Source organism: Ptychodera flava, chromosome 2, assembly GCF_041260155.1.
Source record: "Ptychodera flava strain L36383 chromosome 2, AS_Pfla_20210202, whole genome shotgun sequence".
Classification (NCBI taxonomy): Eukaryota; Metazoa; Hemichordata; class Enteropneusta; family Ptychoderidae; genus Ptychodera; species Ptychodera flava.
The window spans coordinates 12,683,291-12,704,815 of NC_091929.1; the positions used below are offsets into that span (position 1 = coordinate 12,683,291).

General features: G+C 35.7%; 1 protein-coding gene across 1 annotated transcript; it reads left to right on the top strand.

Moving 5' to 3' along the window:
• The first annotated feature begins 993 nt into the window (after positions 1 to 993).
• Positions 994 to 9,037, top strand: LOC139114812 (glutathione S-transferase A-like). The gene is made up of 5 exons (XM_070676755.1): positions 994 to 1,363; positions 3,037 to 3,102; positions 7,262 to 7,414; positions 8,367 to 8,435; positions 8,741 to 9,037. The coding sequence occupies exons 1-5, from the start codon at positions 1,196 to 1,198 to the stop codon at positions 8,963 to 8,965; spliced, it is 681 nt and encodes a 226-aa protein (XP_070532856.1). The 5' UTR covers positions 994 to 1,195; the 3' UTR covers positions 8,966 to 9,037.
• Positions 9,038 to 21,525: the final 12,488 nt, after the last annotated feature.

The window sequence follows — 21,525 nt, forward strand, 5'->3', positions numbered from 1 at the left end:
CCGTAATACTTGTGTAATTGAAGACGAACACGCCGGTAGATTTGAGATTGATGGCTTTATTCACTGCACGGGAACTCAGCCCGAGTTACAGATTAAACTCCCATATATTTATGAATGAATGTCAATAAATAAAATAAAATATTAAGCTAAAAATGGGTATATGTATTGATGATGCCCTCGCCTACGGCTCGGGCATCATCTATATTTCGATCATGACCACCATCCCTTGGGCAGGCAATAAATCGTGATATTGCCCTCGCTCTCATGTGTTATTATTTAACTGTGACATCAACCATGGCATTGCATGGGATATGGACCGCCACCCTCAGTGATGGGTAGTGATACTAACATCGCATTTTGAATTGCGGCAAGAGTTGTTCGGTCAACTATTTCAATTTTTGTTTAATTTAGTGTTTCCTCTTATTTTTATTTATTTATTTATTTATTTGTTTGTTTGAGCGTTTGAGTTTTGGTTTGTTTATTTATTTGTTATTTATTGATTAGGGGTTTGCTTGTTTGTTGTTGTTGTTTGATTCGTTTGCTGTTCATTTTTTATTCATTTGTTTGGTCATTTTTTGTGTTTGTTTGTTTGTTTGTTTGTTTATCCGGGCTTCTCTGTGATTAGACTGGGCGAGAATTCAGCTGTCAATAGTCGCATTGGACAATGCCACTCAACAGTCGTCGGTCCCTTCTCTTGCGGATGAACCATGGACACGCACAGTCCGAGTTCAATGGATTGAAGTAGTATATTAAAATAAATCATTTTATGATAAGACTAAAAAGAGTGGAAATTACATCAATTGTTTCTGCTAATAAATTTTTGAAAAGTAAGCTTGTGGGTGCTCAGATAAAATGCATTACACGTTTTGCAAAATGTAAAAAATTTTTTTTTCAAGCAACTACGGCCATAGCTCATCGTGAGCATGCTGACTCGTAGGAGTTACCTACAATTTGCATGACAGAGAGTGACACAGGTCAACACCAACTGGCTGACATTTGATAGGCTGGACGTCATCCAGACCTGTCCAGGGCAGGGTACCGGGTAGAGTCCGATTTTGCTTACTCACAGTGATACACAACACGAACTATTTACCCAGGGTTTCCGGTTGCGGTGTCCCTCTGAACAGAACGCAATACCTAATACTTTTAATATTCCCTTCAATCCTAACTGAGTAACTCGACGTCTAACAACATCATGGCATCTGAAATCTTTCTGTACTGGGGCTCCGGAAGTGGACCATGCTGGAGAGTGATGCTTGCATTGGAGGAGAAGGGTTTGAGCGGTTACGGGAACAAGCTTATTTCGTTCGACAAGACAGAACACAAATCCGAGGAAATCTTGAAGTTGAATCCACGCGGACAGGTATGATTTGATATCGCATTGTTCGTGGTGTTTGTAGATTAGTTCAGTCCATCGACGGATGGACAGTAGCGTCGCATTATATGTTCTGCGAACTTGCAATTTTGAAGTCTGTGCATATTGCCTGACGGAGGTATCGTTTGTACCATGTTTGTACCTCCCTGATGATGTTGCACATGCACGGCATTCGCACAGTGTTGGCGGAAGCCTTGAGCTTTGCGGTTGCTCTTGTACGTCCGTACAGGTGCATGGGCCGGGCGGACACTGCAGCCAACCAACCTGTCAATCTGTTACACAATAACATAATGACATACCACTTCACGTCTACAGTATCTCCACGTGTTGAGGTTCTGTTCACTGTGATAGAACCACGGTTACTCAGACTGTGAATACAACCATGGAGGTGAAAAGAGGCTGCACAACCAACTGTGATGTGTCGTCGACAAACCCTCATGGGTGTGTGATTTGGTGCCATGCCATACGTTGTGAGCACAGTCGTTTGGTGGGCTATTCAGCTCTGGGACTATTCGCCCCATAGACAAGTGTACAGAAGCGAGAAACAACCCGGGGTTTCTCGCTTCTGTACAATCGTCTATGGGGCAAATAGTCCCAGAGCTGAATAGCCCACGAGGGACTGTGGTTGTGAGTTCTACTACAGCCGATCGAGAACTAATCATGTTAGGAAAGCCACTATACTTTACAAAGATGTTGTCAAGTGAAGTAGCGATCTGAGCATGTGTTTCAATGTTTATATAAAATCATAATTACTTTAGCAAATTACGTGAAATTTGCACGCATCAAGAACGCTAACGGTAATGGCATAATGATGTATGCATGCAATAATGTTGTGATTTGAAAGCTGAATTTTATAATGAAATTTTGTGATTTCGATGGAAGTCAAATTTTGCTGTGTAATAATGCTCTCGGTGAATTTTTATCCAAGGGCCAGTATAGCTGTAACGTTTAATGATTTTTCCATAATATCTTTGTTTAAATGTCAACTGCACTGTCTAACCTCAAAACATGCTATGATATGTATGCAGTATTCTGAGCTTGGTAACTCTAAAATTCAAATGGAAAAAAAAACCAAAGCATTATAACAGCACATTTAACATGAGGAGATGCCGAGTTGTCTAGCAAAGTAATGGGTGTGTCAACGTGCTGTGGGGAGTAGAACAAGTATTTGCATGCAGTAGACTCTACTGAACAAAAATAGTATGAAATTATTTTTGATAGTATTAAAAAACATTGAAGTATGCACCTAAAAATTTATAGACTTCAGCTTCTTATTAAAACTTTCCACTGACTTTGAATTATTCCTGTTTGAAATCATGAAAAAAAAATCAGGTGTCACTGCACAAAATTTTGCATTGGAGAAACAAATTACTCCATGTGAAATGGCTTTTATTCCTGTGTTAACCCTATTGGGAAAATAAAATTTTTGATTCAAAAAGGAAAATTACACCAATGAAAATTTTGGTTTCAAATCTCAGTGAGTTTCAAAATAAGTCCTTACAAGTGGTAGGAAAAAAAATGTAAAACTTCAAGAGGTGGAAAATCTGTCTCCAAGGCACATTCTTCCATAACAAAGTTTGCTACCAGCTAAAGATGAACATGCCCTTGGGTACAATGTTACAATACTAATAAAGTCCATGTGATGTTTTCTGTCTGTACAGGTTCCAACATTTAAGCATGGAAATATTGTCATTAATGAGTCCATGGCAGCGATAGTGTACCTGGAGGTATGTACTTCTTTATTCCTGAAGATGGCAAAATGTGCATAAAGGGTTTGATATTATCAAGACTGGTAAAAACGTATTGTTATTCCTTTTTTCAGCATACATCGCCTAAATTAGAGCCCTAGCTACTAGTTAAAATGATTTTTAAGTGTCTGCAGATTGGTCGGTCAACCAACCAAAAATCTAAGTTGGAGTTATCCGAAAACAGTATGAAAATTGCCTGAGTAAGCAAATTTTAAGGTTTTTCAAAAGGAATAGAATAAAATTTGGCTAATTTGTGTTCAAATCCCAAGTGCTGTTACATCTCTTTTCAATACATTTTCTTCAAATAGCTACACTTATCAAAAGTTTTTATTTCAATGGCATTTCTCACAATTGATTTTGCAAGTCATTGAAGATTGCCAGCACTGCATGCATGGCCCCCTGGGCAAATTCATAAATCTCAAGAAATAAATTTTCTAACTGTCAAACATTAAAAAATAAACACATTTATGAAACTCTCATGAACAATGAAGTAGTTTATGCAAGTTTTTACAGAACAGTGCAAAATATTGATGTAAATTGTAATAAATTGTACCCACATGTTGACTCATCTGACAAGCCAAATATTTACATTATGACATTTCTAGAACGTGTTCCATATTCCTGCACGGCCATGGTAATTTGAAAACAGAGACCAACTCAAGGGGCCCAGAATTGATGACTTGCACATTTTACAAAAAAGGGATATTTTAGCCGTGTAAAATGGAAATAGCAACACAACAAAATGCTAGCAGACCAGTTTCAAATATTAGCTATGATTAACTTTGTATAACTTCATCTGGCAAGATTTCAAGTGATTCAATTTCGGCTATGGAATAAACACAAGTACAAGCTACGTACTTTACAGACAAGAAGGACTGTGACCATATTGACATATTGTTCAAATTTCAACCGGCAACGGGCACTTATTATTCATAATTCAATTCCATATTTAGTGAAGTCTGTTCAATCCAGTGCAATTATGCCTGTCAGTGTACATGTGTAGAGATGTTCCACGCAAGTGTCTCGGGTTGATGTTAAAAATATTGCTGCTACCAATATCCCATAATCAGTCATAGCAAAATGTATTTTTATCAGATTATAATTCTGATAAGCTCTTCAGAGCTTGCTGTTGGTTTCTGCAGGATTCCATTTACCTGAGTTCACGCTGTGCTATATTTGCATATCCATGTTACCTAGGTGAAGGTAAATTGCCAAATCAATATGCATTTATCCATGTGTAAAATATTAAGCATCTATTCTGATCTTTGTCTGAACATGTTAAATCATCTTGATTTGCTCACGTTGATAAGCAAACTTTTAATATCTTTGAAGTTTTGTTGGAAATGAATAAATTTGCTGACAACGGCCAGAAAAAGATGCAGATACCTGTTCCCTGCAATATGGAACTTTTGTACAATAGATGGTAACACATCCAGAAGAAGACCCAAATATGGCCATGTGGTTCCAGAACACAAAAGACAGAACTTCAGTGTTATAATTTCACAGTTGACATAGAATATATTATTGATAATCTGTAACCTAATCACTTTACACACACTTTGCACAGACTGGGAAGCATACATTTTGATGCAAAACCTGATAAGGGGTGTTCCTTGGTATTCAAAATGCCCATGTGGGGGCGCTGTTTTATAAACGCGGCCACCCGCTTAAAATCTGTGATTGGTTAGATTTTCTCTTTCCATTGTAACTGTGGCAAATCTGGAATAGGTGACAGTATACCTTTAATCCACCTACTAGACCCTCTGCTTTCTCTAGGGGCTGTAGTTCGACACACACTGAGCATGGCATACTTATGAATATTCATGTCAATTGAGATTATGCAGATAGGTTTGGAATGACCTCATTTGACCCTTATGCCAGTGTTTGGCTGTAACATTACCGTCACAAGGTACAACAACTTCAATAGAGTCCAAGTACTATATTGAATATATGAATAAACTGGTACAGTGCTGTTCTCTTGTAAGCCAACAGTCCAAATTTCTTAGTTCTCAATGGAATGGCACCTAGTCCTGAGATCATGTTTGACAGTTGTTTGATAGCTTCTGTGAAAGATATGTGTCTGAGCACTCTAAAAGAATGATGTGCGTTTGAACTAATAAAACACTGGTCCAAATTGGAACTGGCATTTAAAAGTACAAATTCATATTTACATTAATACATCCAAACTGGGATGCATATTACATGTGCTTTAGTTGAAATTCTGAGTCAAAAATATTAGCATGTAATGTATATAAATCAGCAAGCCACTGGCCTTACTGTAGCAATGTTGCTGTATGCATATGGTTGTAAACATGCATAAAACGTAGTTTGTGCTTGGCATGGTCATTTCGATATATGTGTTTTATTTGGGAACTGGTCAATTGGACCCCACGCCAATTGGACCAAGTCAATGGGACCCAAGTCAATTGGACCCAATGATAGAGATAGAGATTATATAAAGTAATCATTTCACATTTTGTTTGTCAGCTAACGTCCAGTATCACTGACCAGCATTACTAGTAAAAACACTGTGACTAAGACTTGTAGTGCAGAGTTGTTATTCCAGTGTCTGGTCTTTATATAATTGTGCAACGAAATTCACTTCGACAGCGCTTGTACTCAGAGACGGCAACCCAGGCCCGCAGCGCTAAACAGTGAAGTACAGTGCTTCTGTACAGTACATTTATTTGCATACCTAAACCAGACCACATGTACCACAAGGCTGTGCAAGCACTGTTGTGTTTGTTTATTGCAAGCACAACCTTTAACACAGGGTCTTGATGCCCAACCTACCTTTCTCCTTTGCTGATTTTCAAATGGGTGGCAAATGGTTGCAAATTTATCCATGTGCCAAGAAGAGGGAGGAATTCACAAAAGGTGTAGCTCCCCTTCATGAAAGAACTTTTTCTAGGGGAGGGGCAAAAAGGTTTTGTGACTTTTTTTCTCTCTTCTCACAAACCAGAATTAAAGTGTTGTACAACTGTGTATCTTCCTCATCCAAATTCCTTTACCTACAGCAAAACACATGTACCACAGGCTTTTGTCAGCACTGGTTTCAGATCTGTAGTTGAAATTACATTCTTTTAGTTGTATACATTACCAAGATTGGGACCAAGCAAGTTGTCAGCATGTATGCAACCAAAAATGGTCATGGTCTTCACCATAAACTGTTATGCTATGTTACTTCAGTGAATTTCACAACAAATAGACCTTTTCCCGGTTGTCCCACAATGCATTGCTGTGGCTGTGTGAAACACAGCATATGCACTCAAAACAATGAAAACATACAGATTTGTGTTGTACAATGCATTTTTATACAATAATGACACATTTGCAATGCCAAATAATGCCCCGAGTATATTCAATCAATCAGCGACGAAAATAAAGGTCAGGGTGTAATCTGCCATAGACTTCTATAAGTAACATACTCTACGTGTACCCCACGGCTAAAAAGTTCTATTCGTATCATATGCTTTGGTATACCCTGTGCGCACTGCATCATAGAACTGGTAAAACTTGCATAGAACTCTGTAATGTCTTGTAGTTGTTGAGATTATGAGTAAATGTATCATGAACTTTTTCAAACTCTGTGAACTTCAGAAGATGGAGGATATTTTTGTCAGCCACACAATGATAATTGGATATTCATCCTCTTTTCAAGTATTATTCAATGTAAAGTAAATACCAGGACATAAGTGCAGCACCTTAAATAGTTTTTGTCTTGTGGTACAGGACAAACTGCATGATTGAAATGTGTTGTGGACAAAAAGTCAACTTCTCAAGACAATAAGAGTTTGAGATAGTGATCTAATACTGGAACATGTAAATACTTTTAACACAAATGTAATCCCTCTCATGGCAAAAAAATATCTGTTTGTTTATTGAACTAGCAAAACTCCGGCCTCCATCTTTTCATCTTTTTTAGGCATTTCTGTGTGACCAAACACTATACTTTTGCTTCTGTGTTTTTTAGCTGTAAAAATCAGCCATATTATATCATAGACCGCCTGAGACTCATGACTCACTTATGTTGCAAAATCATATGTTGGGTACCGAGAATTTATCATATACTAGTATACAGTATGACAAGTTTTTGTTTGTTATTTTTCATTGTTTTTGTTTGCTTTCATGCTTAAAGGATACCTTCAAAGGGCAGGGCACTGAACTCATTCCAAGTGAACCGACCAAAAAGGCCCTGGTTCTACAAAGAACAATGGAAAGTAACAATTTGGCAGAGAAAACGGGAAAACTCTTGTATTATTTCTTCAGAAATAAGGACAACATCGATGAGGTGAGTAACCTCAAGTGAATCTTTGAAAATGATTACTGGTAGGTTTGCTGAAAGCAATAAGGACAGTAACCTTTTAATTTTGTCAAATACTGTATCGTAGAATTACATGGCTGAGTGAGACCTGATTTCTAGTGAGGTGTCTTGTTTCATTAGTTACATTCCGTGTCGATAACAACAACAACAGAAAAACTGTACACATCCATATGTTGTGCTCAAAAATGAGAGGCTAGAATGGTTTTGGTACATGGGTTCAAGTCTGTAATATCTGTCACAGTTTGTCAACAGAATAATTACCCAGACAGTTAAATCCAGAAAATGTTGAGGCTTTCATGCTGTCGCCGATCATTTTTACAAACTTTGAGACTCTTTCCAAATTTAAAAAAATGCAAGTTTTGGTAGCAATTTTCTTATTCTTTTGGATCATGTGACAATTAAGTGTGCATATTGTTCAACAATTGTTGATAAAACATCCAAAATAAAATGTTTACCTGTGGCAATATTTACTTTATCACTCCAGTTGGCGTTTTGCCAAGTCTGGCGATGATCTATGGCGCTATTCATGGTTTCAAGTTTGTTACTAAATATAGCTGTACACACGTGACATCGGACGACGCTGCTTGAAATGTAGACAAATTTTATCAATGTTGCATGCATGGCTGTTTTGGCAGCTTGTACCAGCACTCTGAGTTGTGAAATGTCTTTTAGTATTCATCGTTACACTAGCAGTCGCCTACTAAGATGTGTTTTTGTCATTCTTGCATGCGTAATTTTCAAAAGCATAATCTAGAAATGTGGACAAATATTTATTTTTGCATATCAATGAGAGAACGATGACTTAAACTGTGAACAGCCTGGTTTGGGATTGTGAAGCATAACGAAGGATGTTCATTTGGTTTCAAGATTGTGCAATGTCAAGCAAACATTTTAAAACTACAATATTGCTATTTGACAGGCGGTGGTGAGTCCGTTGAAAGCTGATCTCAAAGATGAGGTTCTCATTTGGGAAGGATACCTGAAAGAGGTAAGAGCCAGACTAAATACAATATAGTCTCACATGAGGATCACCGCTGCTAGATTTTTAGCGATCTATGCTGGAAGTAAAAAGAATAAGATCACAAATCCATATATTTCATGAAATGTATTTCTGAGGGGTGAGACAGTTGGTATGAGAATTCAGACCCTAATCGAATCAAGGTGTTAATAGGAGTGAAATGCTGGCATCATAGTATTAACAAATCTTAAACCACAGAAACTTTCACTACAATGATTTGTAGTACTGTACATTGTACATCATATCAGCATTATTTGTCATTTTCATAATCCCAGCTCGGAGGTGACTCTTTCATCGCTGGCAAAGACTTCACTCTTGCCGACTGCTGCCTCTTTCCGGCTGTGGCTATGCTCGTCCGCCAAGGAGTGGACCTGGATAAGAGTGCACCAAACCTCGGCAAGTATTACAAGACCGTCAAGGACAGACCATCTGCCCAGGCGTCATGGCCTCCACATTTCAAAGAAAGTCCAAACCAAGATAGGTTTAAAGATGTAATGTAGTTGTCACCTACTGCAGTATGTGCTACGTGGCGTTTTCTCGTAATGAGTAAGATTTCCTGTGCATTATTGTTTTTTCAAACTGCTGTAGAAAAAATATTGTCATTAAGCTTTGTGATTATTTCACACATTATCATCCATTTAGAAGAAGTGGGGAGTCATCCTCAGTCTGCGGTTGTGCGACGTTCTTGTTGATACACATTGCCCAATCTTTACGTGGTATTCTCTTGCTGTCATCTCTGGTGACAGCAAGAGAATAACGCGCTAGTAAAGACGTCGCCATACTCTACATCTGATTTTAATCAGATTGGACATTGCCTGACCACTTTCCGGAATTCTGCTATTAAGGTAGAATGTATCCTGTCCATGCTGTCCAAGGAGCCCTTTTTGACGTACATGACCTGTACAGCAAAATGCACAAACATATATCACAGTGAATTGGGAACTCTTGGGGCTGCATTTGCATTAACAATTTAATTTAATTTCAAAGGTTCAAGAGCACAGCAAATGACATAAAGGCTTTTAGCAACAGGTTCAATATTGGACATTCCATGAATGTAAAAATGGAAAATGACAAACACTTTAAAACAGATTTTCATGTAAAAGTTAAACAGTTATTTGAAAAATGTGCATTTGAATTAATAAATGATGATACCAGACAAGGGCACCATAAAAATAAACTCTGCACATACAGAGAGTTGAAAAAGGATTTCTCTCTCGAAAGTTATCTTCATGTCATTAAAAAACTGATGTCACATATCAACCCTGTGTAAGTTATGTATTAGTGCTCACATATTACACACCAGTAGAAACTGGTAGATATAGAAACCTTAATGTTATGGAGAGAGAATGCCCAGTTTGCCAAAACAAACAAGGAGAAGATGAGATACATTTCTCTTTTAACTGCAAAGGCTACACAGACATTAGATATGATTTTTTCAGAGCTAAACATTTGTAAAACCGCTTTCAGAGACATATAAGACCTTATAAGCATTTTATCAAGAACAGACAAATCATTATGTGAATTTGGAAAATACATGTTTTAAACTCAGACAAGAAAAAATGAAAAAAAAGTAAAATATAGTTGATCATGTAAATATCTTCATATAGAGACATCTATCTTCAGACTTCATAGAGACATTTATATACACATATATATTTTTTCATTTAATACTCTTTTGTTGTTGATTTCACAAAACCTTTATTGTACTTTATGATCAAGATCCTAATTAGGATACATTTTCAATAAAGGCTTACTGTGCTTTATTTCAATGTATTAAACTGTGGTTCTAATGCTGTATGATTAAGGTAATCAGAAGAATAATAGAAATTTGAAGTAATTGGTAATTTTCAAGATAATTTATCATTTATTTAATTGTAGTGTATTCATTTTATTACCTTCATGGTCAATAACTCAGAGCTTATCAGAGGAATTACGGACTGTGTGCTTTTTCGTCTTGTGTCAGTCAAATTTTGTAGACATTCTTATATACTGTATTAAAATGTATGCAAATGATGACAAAATTTGTACATGTACTTTTTGTGTGTCAGCTTTTTTATTTTTGATCAGAGCATCATTTCTCAAAACTATTTAATATGATATGGTGTCTTTGTATGATTGTCAAAGTGAAGTTTGTTCACATGCAAACAATGCTGAGGTATTTGGTCACCATTCCAAGATAATTTAAAACTTTAGCCATATCAAGCAGTATCAGGGTTGTGAATTGTGTACATGCAGCATTTTACATTGCCTGTTGTCATCGTCTAGCTCCCTCTCGAGTCAGTAGTTTTAGTCTTTTTAAGAAATCATGGTTTAGCCCCCTCAGCAGCATTATAATCTAGCCCCTCAGGAATTCTGATATCTGCCTCCCACTCCCAGTTGTTCTAATCTCTTTAAAGGGGAAATTTACCCTGAAAATTAATTTTGCATATTAAACTGATATGGTCATTGAAAGGCTTTCGAGTCGATTTTATTCACTTTCACTCACTGGCTAACAAACAGCGGTGTACTAAAATACCGGAAGTGACGTCGTAAACTTGGTCATTGAAGCAGTCGACGTGTGTAACTGTAAGCTTTTCCACTTACAGTGTACAGAATGGCTACAGAATATAGGGGCCAAGCACTCGGTGTCGATGTTAAAGTCGAGCAGAAATAAAGTTTTCTGCGAATACCACTTTGAGAAGGACTGCTTTTACCGAAAGTTGCAAGTTCAACTACTGAATTACTAGCTAAGTAAAAGAAAACTGTCCGGGGCATATCCAGCCCCAAGTGCTTTGCTTGTACATATGGGACTGTGCGTACGCTCAGGCACTAGAAACGGAACGCTGTAGACAGGACCGCTGGTTCTAGACTTATCATGGCTACATCGAGGTGTTCTGTAACACATTAAAAATGTCGCACTTTTAGAATTAACGTCGATCTCTTTAAAGCATTGGCATTACTTCGGTGTCGGCATGATGTCACAGCGATTGGGTTGACAATGACAGGCATGATTGATCGCCGAGAGTAATTTGAAGTTCGTCATCGGAGCTAGAATAGTCACTTTCCGAACTTGAGTCGCTGTAACTTTCTGACGATGTCAGTCTTGGATCATCGATTGCTCGTTCAGGTTTGAAGTTATTACCGATTATCTTCGCCATTATGCTTTTTAGTCGAGCGCTGAGGTTTGCGTACCACGTACGCGTACACTCTACTTGGCGAAGAAGAGCTTAGTCATAAGTGACCTCGCTTTGAACCCGCTGTGACTAGTAAGTTTGATACGTCACTTCCGGTTTCCGTGCGTTCAGCTTGTGGCCACTGCGCTAATACGCGCAAGTGAAAGTGAATGAAACCAACGCTATTTTGTTTATTTTTCACTAAATAACGACCTGATTACCTAAGAAAGTCTGGGTAAATTTCCCCTTTAAGTAACCATGGTCTAGCCCCCTCAGTAGGTCTAGTCTCTTTAAGTAATCATGGTCTAGCTCCCTCAGTTCCAATCTCTTCATCCAAATTCTGAACATAACAGTTTCAGGATTCAAGTGCTGTTGGATGCTCAGTAAGTATACAATAATGACAGAAATATCATTTTTATTAAAAATACACAATATTTTTAAATATTAATATCATAAACAAATTTCACTTTTTTGTTGTGACTTATTTTGCCTGCTTATCCTGACATGATGTGCCATGTGTCAATTTTATGTTCTGATTATATGACTAAGCCTAATTCAAGCGCTACAGGTGGCAGGCCACATGCTGCATGTCAAATGCCTTGATTCACGTTCAAGGCCTACAGTTTAAGCTAGAAACTGAGACGCAATTTGGCTCATTTTACCTTATCGATTCTCTACACTGATAATTCACGATTAGATAGGGCTTCAACAACACCTTCTCTGTGCATGAAGTGATAACCTGCAATATGTGTATTTACAAATTCTACCGTAACGTTTAGGGGCTCAGGTTATTTCAGTAAGGGACTGGATAGGAATTCCAGGGAGGGAGGGCCAGTGTTTTCTAAAATGACAATACGCATAGAATAGTCACCCTTCAAAAGTGTCTGCAAGAAAATTGGCTACCCAATTATATAGTTAATTAATGAGCTTCAGGATGTGACTCCTTGAAGTGCTGAGCACGTGCACAAAATATGAAAGATGAAGCATGTTCTACGACCCTGTGGGAGGTAAGAGAGCACATCAAATTTTGAAAAATAACCATACAAAAATGCAGAAAAACATCAGGCAAGAGTCAAGACACAATGAATAGGAAAAAAATATTATTAGGCATATTCGTTAAATCGAGGTCAAAGGACATACTGATCATGTGACATTTGGCAGAAAACTTTGCAGACATAATTATCCCTGTTCCCCAAAAATCAGACATCTAGCTTTATTGCCGAGTCTATTATTAGATGTGCATAATTAAGGGACCAGTAATGCTAACTTTTGATAATTTTTTCACCATTTTTTGCTAACGTGTTGACACACGTGAGCATATGTCGCAGCGATGTCTGTCTGCCTCTGTGTCTGTCTGTCTGTCTGTCTGTCTGTCTGTGGGTCTGTCTGTCTGTGGTCTCAATATCTCAACAACGGCTCATCAGATCAGAATCAAATCTAGTACATAGATTCAGTTTGCAAATGGAAAGAACTGATTAGTTTTTGGTGGGCGTGGCTTGCATAATTTATGGTAATTTGCATAATTAATGATTTAGAAAAAACGGATATACATTGACGATTGCACGCAATTTGATGAAATTTGCTACAAATGTTGATCACATCAAGATATATCAGCTATGAAAGTTATATAGGGGCTGATGTGAAAGATAATTACTAATTTGCATATTTTATGAAATTTCCTAATTAGGCATATATCTGAATTTACTTGATCAAAATTGACGAAACTTTGTATGCATATTGAGGATACTATGATTTAACATTATTGAAAGTCATTAAGAATTTTTACTTCATCCAAATCCTAATTTGCATATTTAATGACCTTTTGAAAGTAAGGATATATATTTGAATCTACAAGACCAAAATTGATGAAACTTGCTATGTACATTAAAGATACTATGATAGAACATTATTAAATGTCATTAAGCATTTTTACTTCAGCCAATGCCTAATTTGCATATTTTATGAACTTTTCTAATTAGGGGTATTTATCTGAATTGACGAGACCAAAGTTGACGAAACTGGCTATGTACATTAAAGATACTATGATAGAACATTATTGAAAGTCATTAAGCATTTGAACTTTAGCCAATTCCTTATTTGCATATTTAATGAACTTTCATAGTCAGAGATATTTATCTGTATTGACTAGACCAAAGTTGACGAAACTTGCTATGTACATTAAAGATACTATGATACGACGTTACTGAAAGTCATTAAGCATTTTACTTCATCCAGCTTCCAATTTGAATATTTAATGATTTTTGAAATTAGGGATATATGTTTGAATTTACATGACCAAAATTAATGAAATTTTCTATGTACATTAAAGATACTATTATGTAGGCTAACATTATTGAAAGGCGTTAAGCATTTTTGCTTCAGCCGATTCTTAATTTTTGCATTTAATGAACTTCCTAATTAGGGATATATACTTGGATTTATTTGATCGAAGTTGGCATAACATGCTATGTATATTTATGATTATACCAGGTTTATACCAATATTGAAAGTCATTTCGCACTTAAGTTTTCATGTCAGCTAATTAATAGTTTGTATATGTAATGAGCTTACAAAGTTTGGAATATATAGTTTGAAGGACTTGACCAAAGGCAATTACACTTGCTATATAAAGTGGTGATACAATGACAGCAGTCAAAGAAATTAATTATTTCTATTTCAGCTAATTGCGTATTTGAATACTTAATGACCTATAGAGTTTAATTTGTGGTGAATATTGTTCATTATGTTGATCATAATACTTTCAATGAAGTTGCAAACATGTGTCAAAGGTTCAAATTTACACATAACTGCAATATACAATGAAACACGTGAGCATTTACAGTTCATATCTGGTTGTTTGAATGTCAACCATATTTCCTTGTTTTACTCTCCAAGGAATACAGATAAACACAGTATTCAGCTTGTCAACTCAGCCTGTACGTGTGAAACTCACATTGTTCTGGTCCAGACTAAGGAATCAATGTAAACAATAACAATGTATTTTACACATATAGACGCTAAGTTAACAAGCTACATAATTGGTGTTTCAACATTCTTTGGAGAGAAGAAAAAAGTTGCAAACGACAGATAAAATAAAAATAATCAAAAAATGATCAAGATAGCATAACTGGATCTTTAACGGCCAGTAATGCTAATTCATTATTTTTATTTTGCATATCAATTGCAATTTCTTATTCTATTCCCAAAAGAGTGTTAAACCCACACTCCTTAGGCTGCCAACATACTTTGTCAATATGTTTAAAATGTACTGTTATTGTTTACATTTCACTTCTAGTCCGGACCATTATTCGTTTGTCAACAATGACAATGCAGTTTACACAGGGGTGGTTGACAAGATGAATACTATGTATACAAACATGCTTAAGAGAGTAGAACAAGAAATTATGGTTGATAATGTTATAAACAAAAATATTGACCAAATCATCAAAAGTTAATTAGCCTTACTATGGCCCTTTAACATGATTCAATGGGGTACAGGATGATATTAGGGTCAAAGGTCAGTGGCAACCCTGAAATGTATGTTAATAAGACATCAGCCCATTCAGACTCTTATTCAAGGAGTGTAAATGCATTATTTATTCAGTGGGATTTAATTTCGCTATTTTCGCTGAATCATAAAATCCACTACATTAACTCCCAGTGAAAATGTTAAATAATAATAGAAACTGTTGTTTTGTTCGCAAAACCAGTGATTTCAATGCTAATTAAAAATTCGTAAACATTTTCATGCTAATTATAATGTCTTAAACATCAAAAAAGTGTAATTAGATCCCGGTGAGTATATAATGATTTTACAGTAGCCATAGCTTAGCTGCAGAGGTATTAGGCAGGTTATACGGTAAGATTGTAGAAAATTCTAAAAAATAATACTTTATAATTAACATGACTTACATGTAAGATCTTTGTTCACAATGTAGCAACCTGGCCATATCGTCTGCAAAGTTTGTAAACAGAATTTTGATTGATCAATTTTTATGAAAATGAAGTCAATTTTAGTGTTAAAATCAGAAATGGCCACAAGAGAAAAGGTTTAAATATTTTATTGTGGTCTTTGACATGTAGGGGAGGGTCACTCTTTGTTGTGCGTGAAAATTGGGTAGCGTTTTTCCTTGCAAACACTTTTGAAGAGTCGCTTTTTTATGGTCAGCCTCAGTCCCTGTAATTTCTGTAATGTATCACTTCATGCATAAGGGAGTCGTCATTATTTACGGCCCGGTGTCAGAGGAATTTCATCGGAAACTCCGAAATTTGGAGTGACCCCCCTTGCAAACCATGATGAATTTTAGTAACTCCCCTCTTTAACTCTGAAATTCTGACTGACTCCACCTCCCACCCCACTAAGAAAAGTTAAATACCAATACATGTAATTGTAAAATTTACAAAATACAGCAACAGTAAAGACCTTTCAAATTCTGCTGTACCCTGCTAGATTATCATCAGTTATCTTATGACAGTTGAAAACAGGGTGAAACAATCAAAATGAAATTCAAAGTCACAACAAAATACAGATATAAAAGCTAACACTATAATCAGTATCTAACCATATAGTATATTGTTTAATTTGGATGGGTATCATGACAGGGTTTTCACTAGGGTATCTGACAGGGCAGAATTTGAAAGTGCAGGGGAAGAACACGAGAGAGGCTGAGGGGTTAGTGTTACAGGGGCTTTCCCGTATCTTGCATGGGAAATTTTAAGATATTGATGTGTGCAATGGTGCAGTCTTGTGCAATCTGAGAGGTGTTTTTAATTTGCTCTTTTAGCTCCACTGTCAGCTTATCAAATAGGCTGATTGTCCGTCGTCTTCGTCGTCCGCCCGTCGTCCGTCCGTTGTCTGTCAACATTAGCAAAACTTATCCATTCGTTACAAATCAGTTTTAATACAAGCTGGTATGCAATTTGAGATTAATATAAATCTGTGAATGCATCTTGGTTTGGAGTTACTTTGTAATGTGGTGGCCACGATGCCTGGACAGACGGTCTTTCCTTGACTGTATTGTAATACTTAGCAAGGTTTGGAGCGTGTTTTCCAGCTCAATTCTTTGGCGAACAAGCACAGCAACGGATGGAAAGAGGCATCAATCGGCGAGAGTGAAGTCTTTCCCAGTGATGAATGTGTTCCCACGAGCCATGGAAACAAAAATGGTAGAATACAAAGATGCGGATATGTATAACACTGTTATTTTTTGCGGTTGTCATGGCAAAACGTGCTAAATGCACGGGTATCTTTCCTTCTATATCATATATCTGAAATGTAAATTATTCGCGACTTAATCGGCTTTATATGGCAAAAGTATGAAACATGTCTCCATTGTAAATTGGTGCCTTTTGTGATTTCTGTCAATCAACATGCTACAGCGCCAACATCTTACAGCTCAGCAATTATTTAACATGCGATAGACGATTATCAATCGGAGCAACATACACAAGACGAATGGCTAAGTCAAATAGATAAGAGAAAGATACATGGAATTGCTAAAATCGCGAAGTGATGTCAGGTGTTTACAATGTCATGGATAAAATCTGAAATAATTTCTTCACATTCCTGATAAAACCAGCCTTTTACATGCGAGGCCTATTTGCATGATTTTTGTTGCTTATACATCAACCTACAATATTTCATCCTCAATTCAAGTTGACTCATCATTCCGATGATAAATACCAGAATTTGTATTTTTCTGGAATATCAGTAATAACTTTGCGTTCACGTGTTTCTCCATTCCTACGTTAACAAGTTTAAATGTATATGATAGCTAATTTAATGGGATTTTTCACTTACATGTGGAAAACGTTGCGCCAAACTATCTTTTAATAATAATAATAATAATAATAATAATAATAATCTTTATTACCCTTAATCATAATAATATTACAATTCAATGATGAATGTATATCTGAGTTGTGCTGTGATAAAGGGTAAATGGAAACGGAAAATAGCAAATGCTAGTCTAGTCCGTTCCCAAAGCCATTTGATGTTAAAGCAAGGAAACGAAGAAGAAAAAAGAAAACTGAAGTATATCGAGGGTAGTGTACATGAAAGTAGTGGGATTGCAAAGTAACCTAATTGTAACAAAGTAACTAAGTGAATAAAAGAACAACTACAAAAGTAAATATATAACTAGATACATTACGAGTAAGTAGAAATGCGTAAAAAAGAAAACGATAAGAGAGAGAGAGAGAGAAAAAAAAAAACGTATATAAAATATATATTTAAATATGATATACATATATGTAAAGTTGAATAAAAAAACAAAAAAAAAAACAATCGTGTAAAAGTAGACTTGAAAGTGCTAAGTAACTAACTAAGTAAATAAGAACAACTACAAAAAATACATTACGAATAAGTAGAAAATATGTAAAATAAAATAAAAATTTATATATTTATGATATACATATTTGTAAAGTTGAATATAACTCTTCGACATGTAAAACACTAACCGTGTATGAGGAGACTTGAAAGGGAGTGTCTGAACGAACTTCTAGTGGTTTTTGTTTTAATTTGTTTAGGTAATGTATTCCAATAGATGCAGCCTGTATATGATATCGAGAATTTACCCAAGGAAGTGTTGACACTTGGGACATAAAGGTTACCATTAATTTTATGACGAGTACTGTAGCAATGAGAAGGCAACTGACAGTATGTTGTAAGACTGTGTGGCAAGTTATTATTTATAAGATCATACATGAATGTACTGATATGTAATTTATGTAATTTGTATATATCGAGAATATTAAGTTGTTTGAAAAGAGTAGCTGAGTTTGCTGTGAAGTCACTGAAAGTTATAGCTCTGACTGCCATTTTTTGCGAAAGAAAGATACTATTGAGATGTGAGGAATATGTTGAACCCCAAACTTCAAGACCATAAGTGATGTGTGGTAGGATGAAAGTTTTGTACAGAAGAATAAGGATATTGCGTGGTAAAAACTGTCTCAATTTGAAAAGGATGCCAACCTTTTTTCTGATAGTAGAATTAATCATTTTAATGTGCTTTGACCATTTAAGATGTCTGTCCATGTGAATGCCTACAAATGATGTCACTTCAACCTCATTGATAACTGTATTATTGATGTGTAGAGTACCATTCAAGAAAATATGTTTGTTATGATTTCTGAAGACAATGTAATTTGTTTTGAGGTAGTTTACAGTAAGTTTGTTAGCCCTGCACCAGTCCACTACAGTATTGAGGTGAATGTCGACAGTATTTAAATTTATATTAACTTGGTTAGCAGGGAAAGTATGAAATAGATTGGTATCGTCAGCAAACAATCTAAAATTGAAGTATGTGGAGGAACGGGCAATGTCATTGATAAATAGTAAGAATAGGGTAGGTCCAAGGACAGATCCTTGTGGTACTCCACATGTAACATTAAGGAATGATGAGGCATTATTATTGACAGAGACTAGTTGGGATCTATTGTGTAAGTAATTTCTGAACCAAAGTAAAGGAAGACCTCGAATACCATAGTGAGAAAGTTTAGAAAGAAGAATTTCATGATTGATTGTATCAAAAGCTTTAGAGAAGTCAAGGAAAATACCGAGTGTTACTTTGCCATTATCAAGTTGTTTGATAAGATAATTGATTAGATTTACAATTGAAAGTTTTGTGCTGTATTTATGACGAAATCCATATTGATGCTCATATAAAATATTGTTTTTTTCTATGTACTGAATTAAGCGTGCATTGACAATTTTTTCTAGATTCTTACTTAAGGTAGTACGCTACCATTCTATATAGGAGAGCGCCCTCTTTTGTCCAGAAGATGTACATGTTCCTTTTAGACTACCTAACCTGGTGAGCGTGAATAACAGGACAAAATGGCAAAAATCATGCTAGTGACCTTATAATATTTCTTTCAGAAGTTTTTATGAATCAAAACAACCGAAATTATATTTTTGCACTGAAAAATCGACAGTTATTTTTATTTTGAAAGATCAGTAGAGAATAATTAACAATTGTAGCTCTGACATAATATCAGTAAGCTAGAGGGTCAAATCTCAGGCCTAACAGAATTCACCTTTTTTCATCACTTTTTGCTGTTTAGTAAGAAATTTGCGTGGTGACCCCAACTTTTTTTGCTTCTAAATCAAAGAACACTGTCTGTTTGATAGATATTGCCCTACTTTTTAACATTTTGAAAATTATTTTGTGCATTTATATGAAGTTTATGTTTTTAAAAAAGACTAATTTTACAGTTAAATGATAAATTTAGGGTCTAATATTTAAATTTAAGACAAGATATCACAAATTTTAGTTGATTGTCCTAATTCAGCTGTCCTGGCAATGCAAAAATGTGGTATGCACACTGGGATCTGTTAATCGTTTGCGATAAAATAAAGATTCTGCTGGTAAGTGAAAATTTCGAAAATGGGAGATTTAGTGGTTTTCTGTCAATTTTGGCGTGTGTTTTTTCAAAAAATTTGCATGGGTACCCCATATTTTTTTCATATATTTGCAATGTACACATAAAGATTATTTCAGAAAAGTCAACTTCAAGAATGTCCCAACATTTTTTGGAATGGTATCGTACCTCCTTAACAGGGGCAATACTGATATAGGTCTATAATTTTCTGGATCATCTTTTGTGCCTTTTTTAAAGATTGGTGTGACTTTGGCTATTTTTAGAGATTGGGGGAAAATTCCAGTCTGAAATGAAAGATTAAATATATATGCCAAGGGCTTTGATATTATAGCTGCCCCATCAATTATAAGTCTGGCTGGCATTTTGTCATGGCCACATGCCTTTTTTGGATTCAGGGTGCAGATGATGTTATGAACTTCAGATTGTGTAGTGGAGGACATAAAAAAGGAATGTGTTTGGGTTCAGTGAGGTAACTATTAAAGTTTTTATGAGGAGAATCGATGTTGTTGGCAAGGTCAGGTCCAATGTTGACGAAATAATTATTGAATGCATTTACTATGTCAGGTTTTGCTGACAATGTATTATGCACTCCATTTGTCAGTACTCGTAGGCTGTCTGGCAAGGTATTTTTAGCCTTTTCCTCATGACTTCCGAGGACTTGCTTGATAGTTTTCCAAATTACATTGGTATTACCCTTGTTTTCCATAAAAATGCTGTTGTAATACATTTGTTTAGCTTTCCTGAGAACAGTAGACAACACATTTCTAAATTTCTTATATCTATCAACAACAATGACATCAAAGTTTGATTTGAGCACTTTACTATACAATTTGTGTTTTCTATTAATTGATTTTTTAATTGCATTAGTGACCCATGGTTTCCGGTTTTTCTTTGTACTGCGAATTTGTACATTAATGGAGCATGTCTATTGCACAACTCATCGAAAACACTCTGAAAATTATTATATGCTTCATTTGCATCCTTACAGTTATAAACTCGATCCCACGGAGCATGAGTTAGATCTTCACAGAAGCGAGTAGAATTGTAGAATTTGTAATTTCTATATGAGACTTTATACTGTTTTGAGAGATTTGTTGTCATATTTTCTATGACAATAAAAACTGGAAAATGATCAGAAATATCTGTAATTAAAGTACCGGCATGAATTGGATACTGTATAATATTAGTGTAGATATGGTCAATTAATGTTTCAGATGAGCTGGTAACTCTGGTAGGTGTAGAAATCAACTGGTGAAAACCAAGGCATTCAAGAGATGTAAAATAGGAATTAACATTAGTTGTATGTGTTCTGGCATCTATATTAAAATCTCCCATTAAAATACATTTAGTTTTATCAAGTTTGAACGTATTTAGCACATCAAGCAGACTAATCTGAAACTCAGAGATATCGGTATTTGGCTTTCTATAGATGATTCCTATTATTATTTTAGTATTATTGACTGATACCTCCAACCAAAGAGACTCTGAATGTATCACATTCTTTTTAATCAATTTATAAACTAATG

Excerpts from the sequence above, each read along its gene's own strand:
- LOC139114812 (XM_070676755.1), top strand. The coding sequence starts at position 1,196 with ATGGCATCTGAAATCTTTCTGTACTGGGGCTCCGGAAGTGGACCATGC. Across the intron at positions 7,415-8,366 it reads ATAAGGACAACATCGATGAG|GCGGTGGTGAGTCCGTTGAA; the intron begins GTGAGTAACCTC and ends GCTATTTGACAG. Across the intron at positions 8,436-8,740 it reads GGGAAGGATACCTGAAAGAG|CTCGGAGGTGACTCTTTCAT; the intron begins GTAAGAGCCAGA and ends TCATAATCCCAG.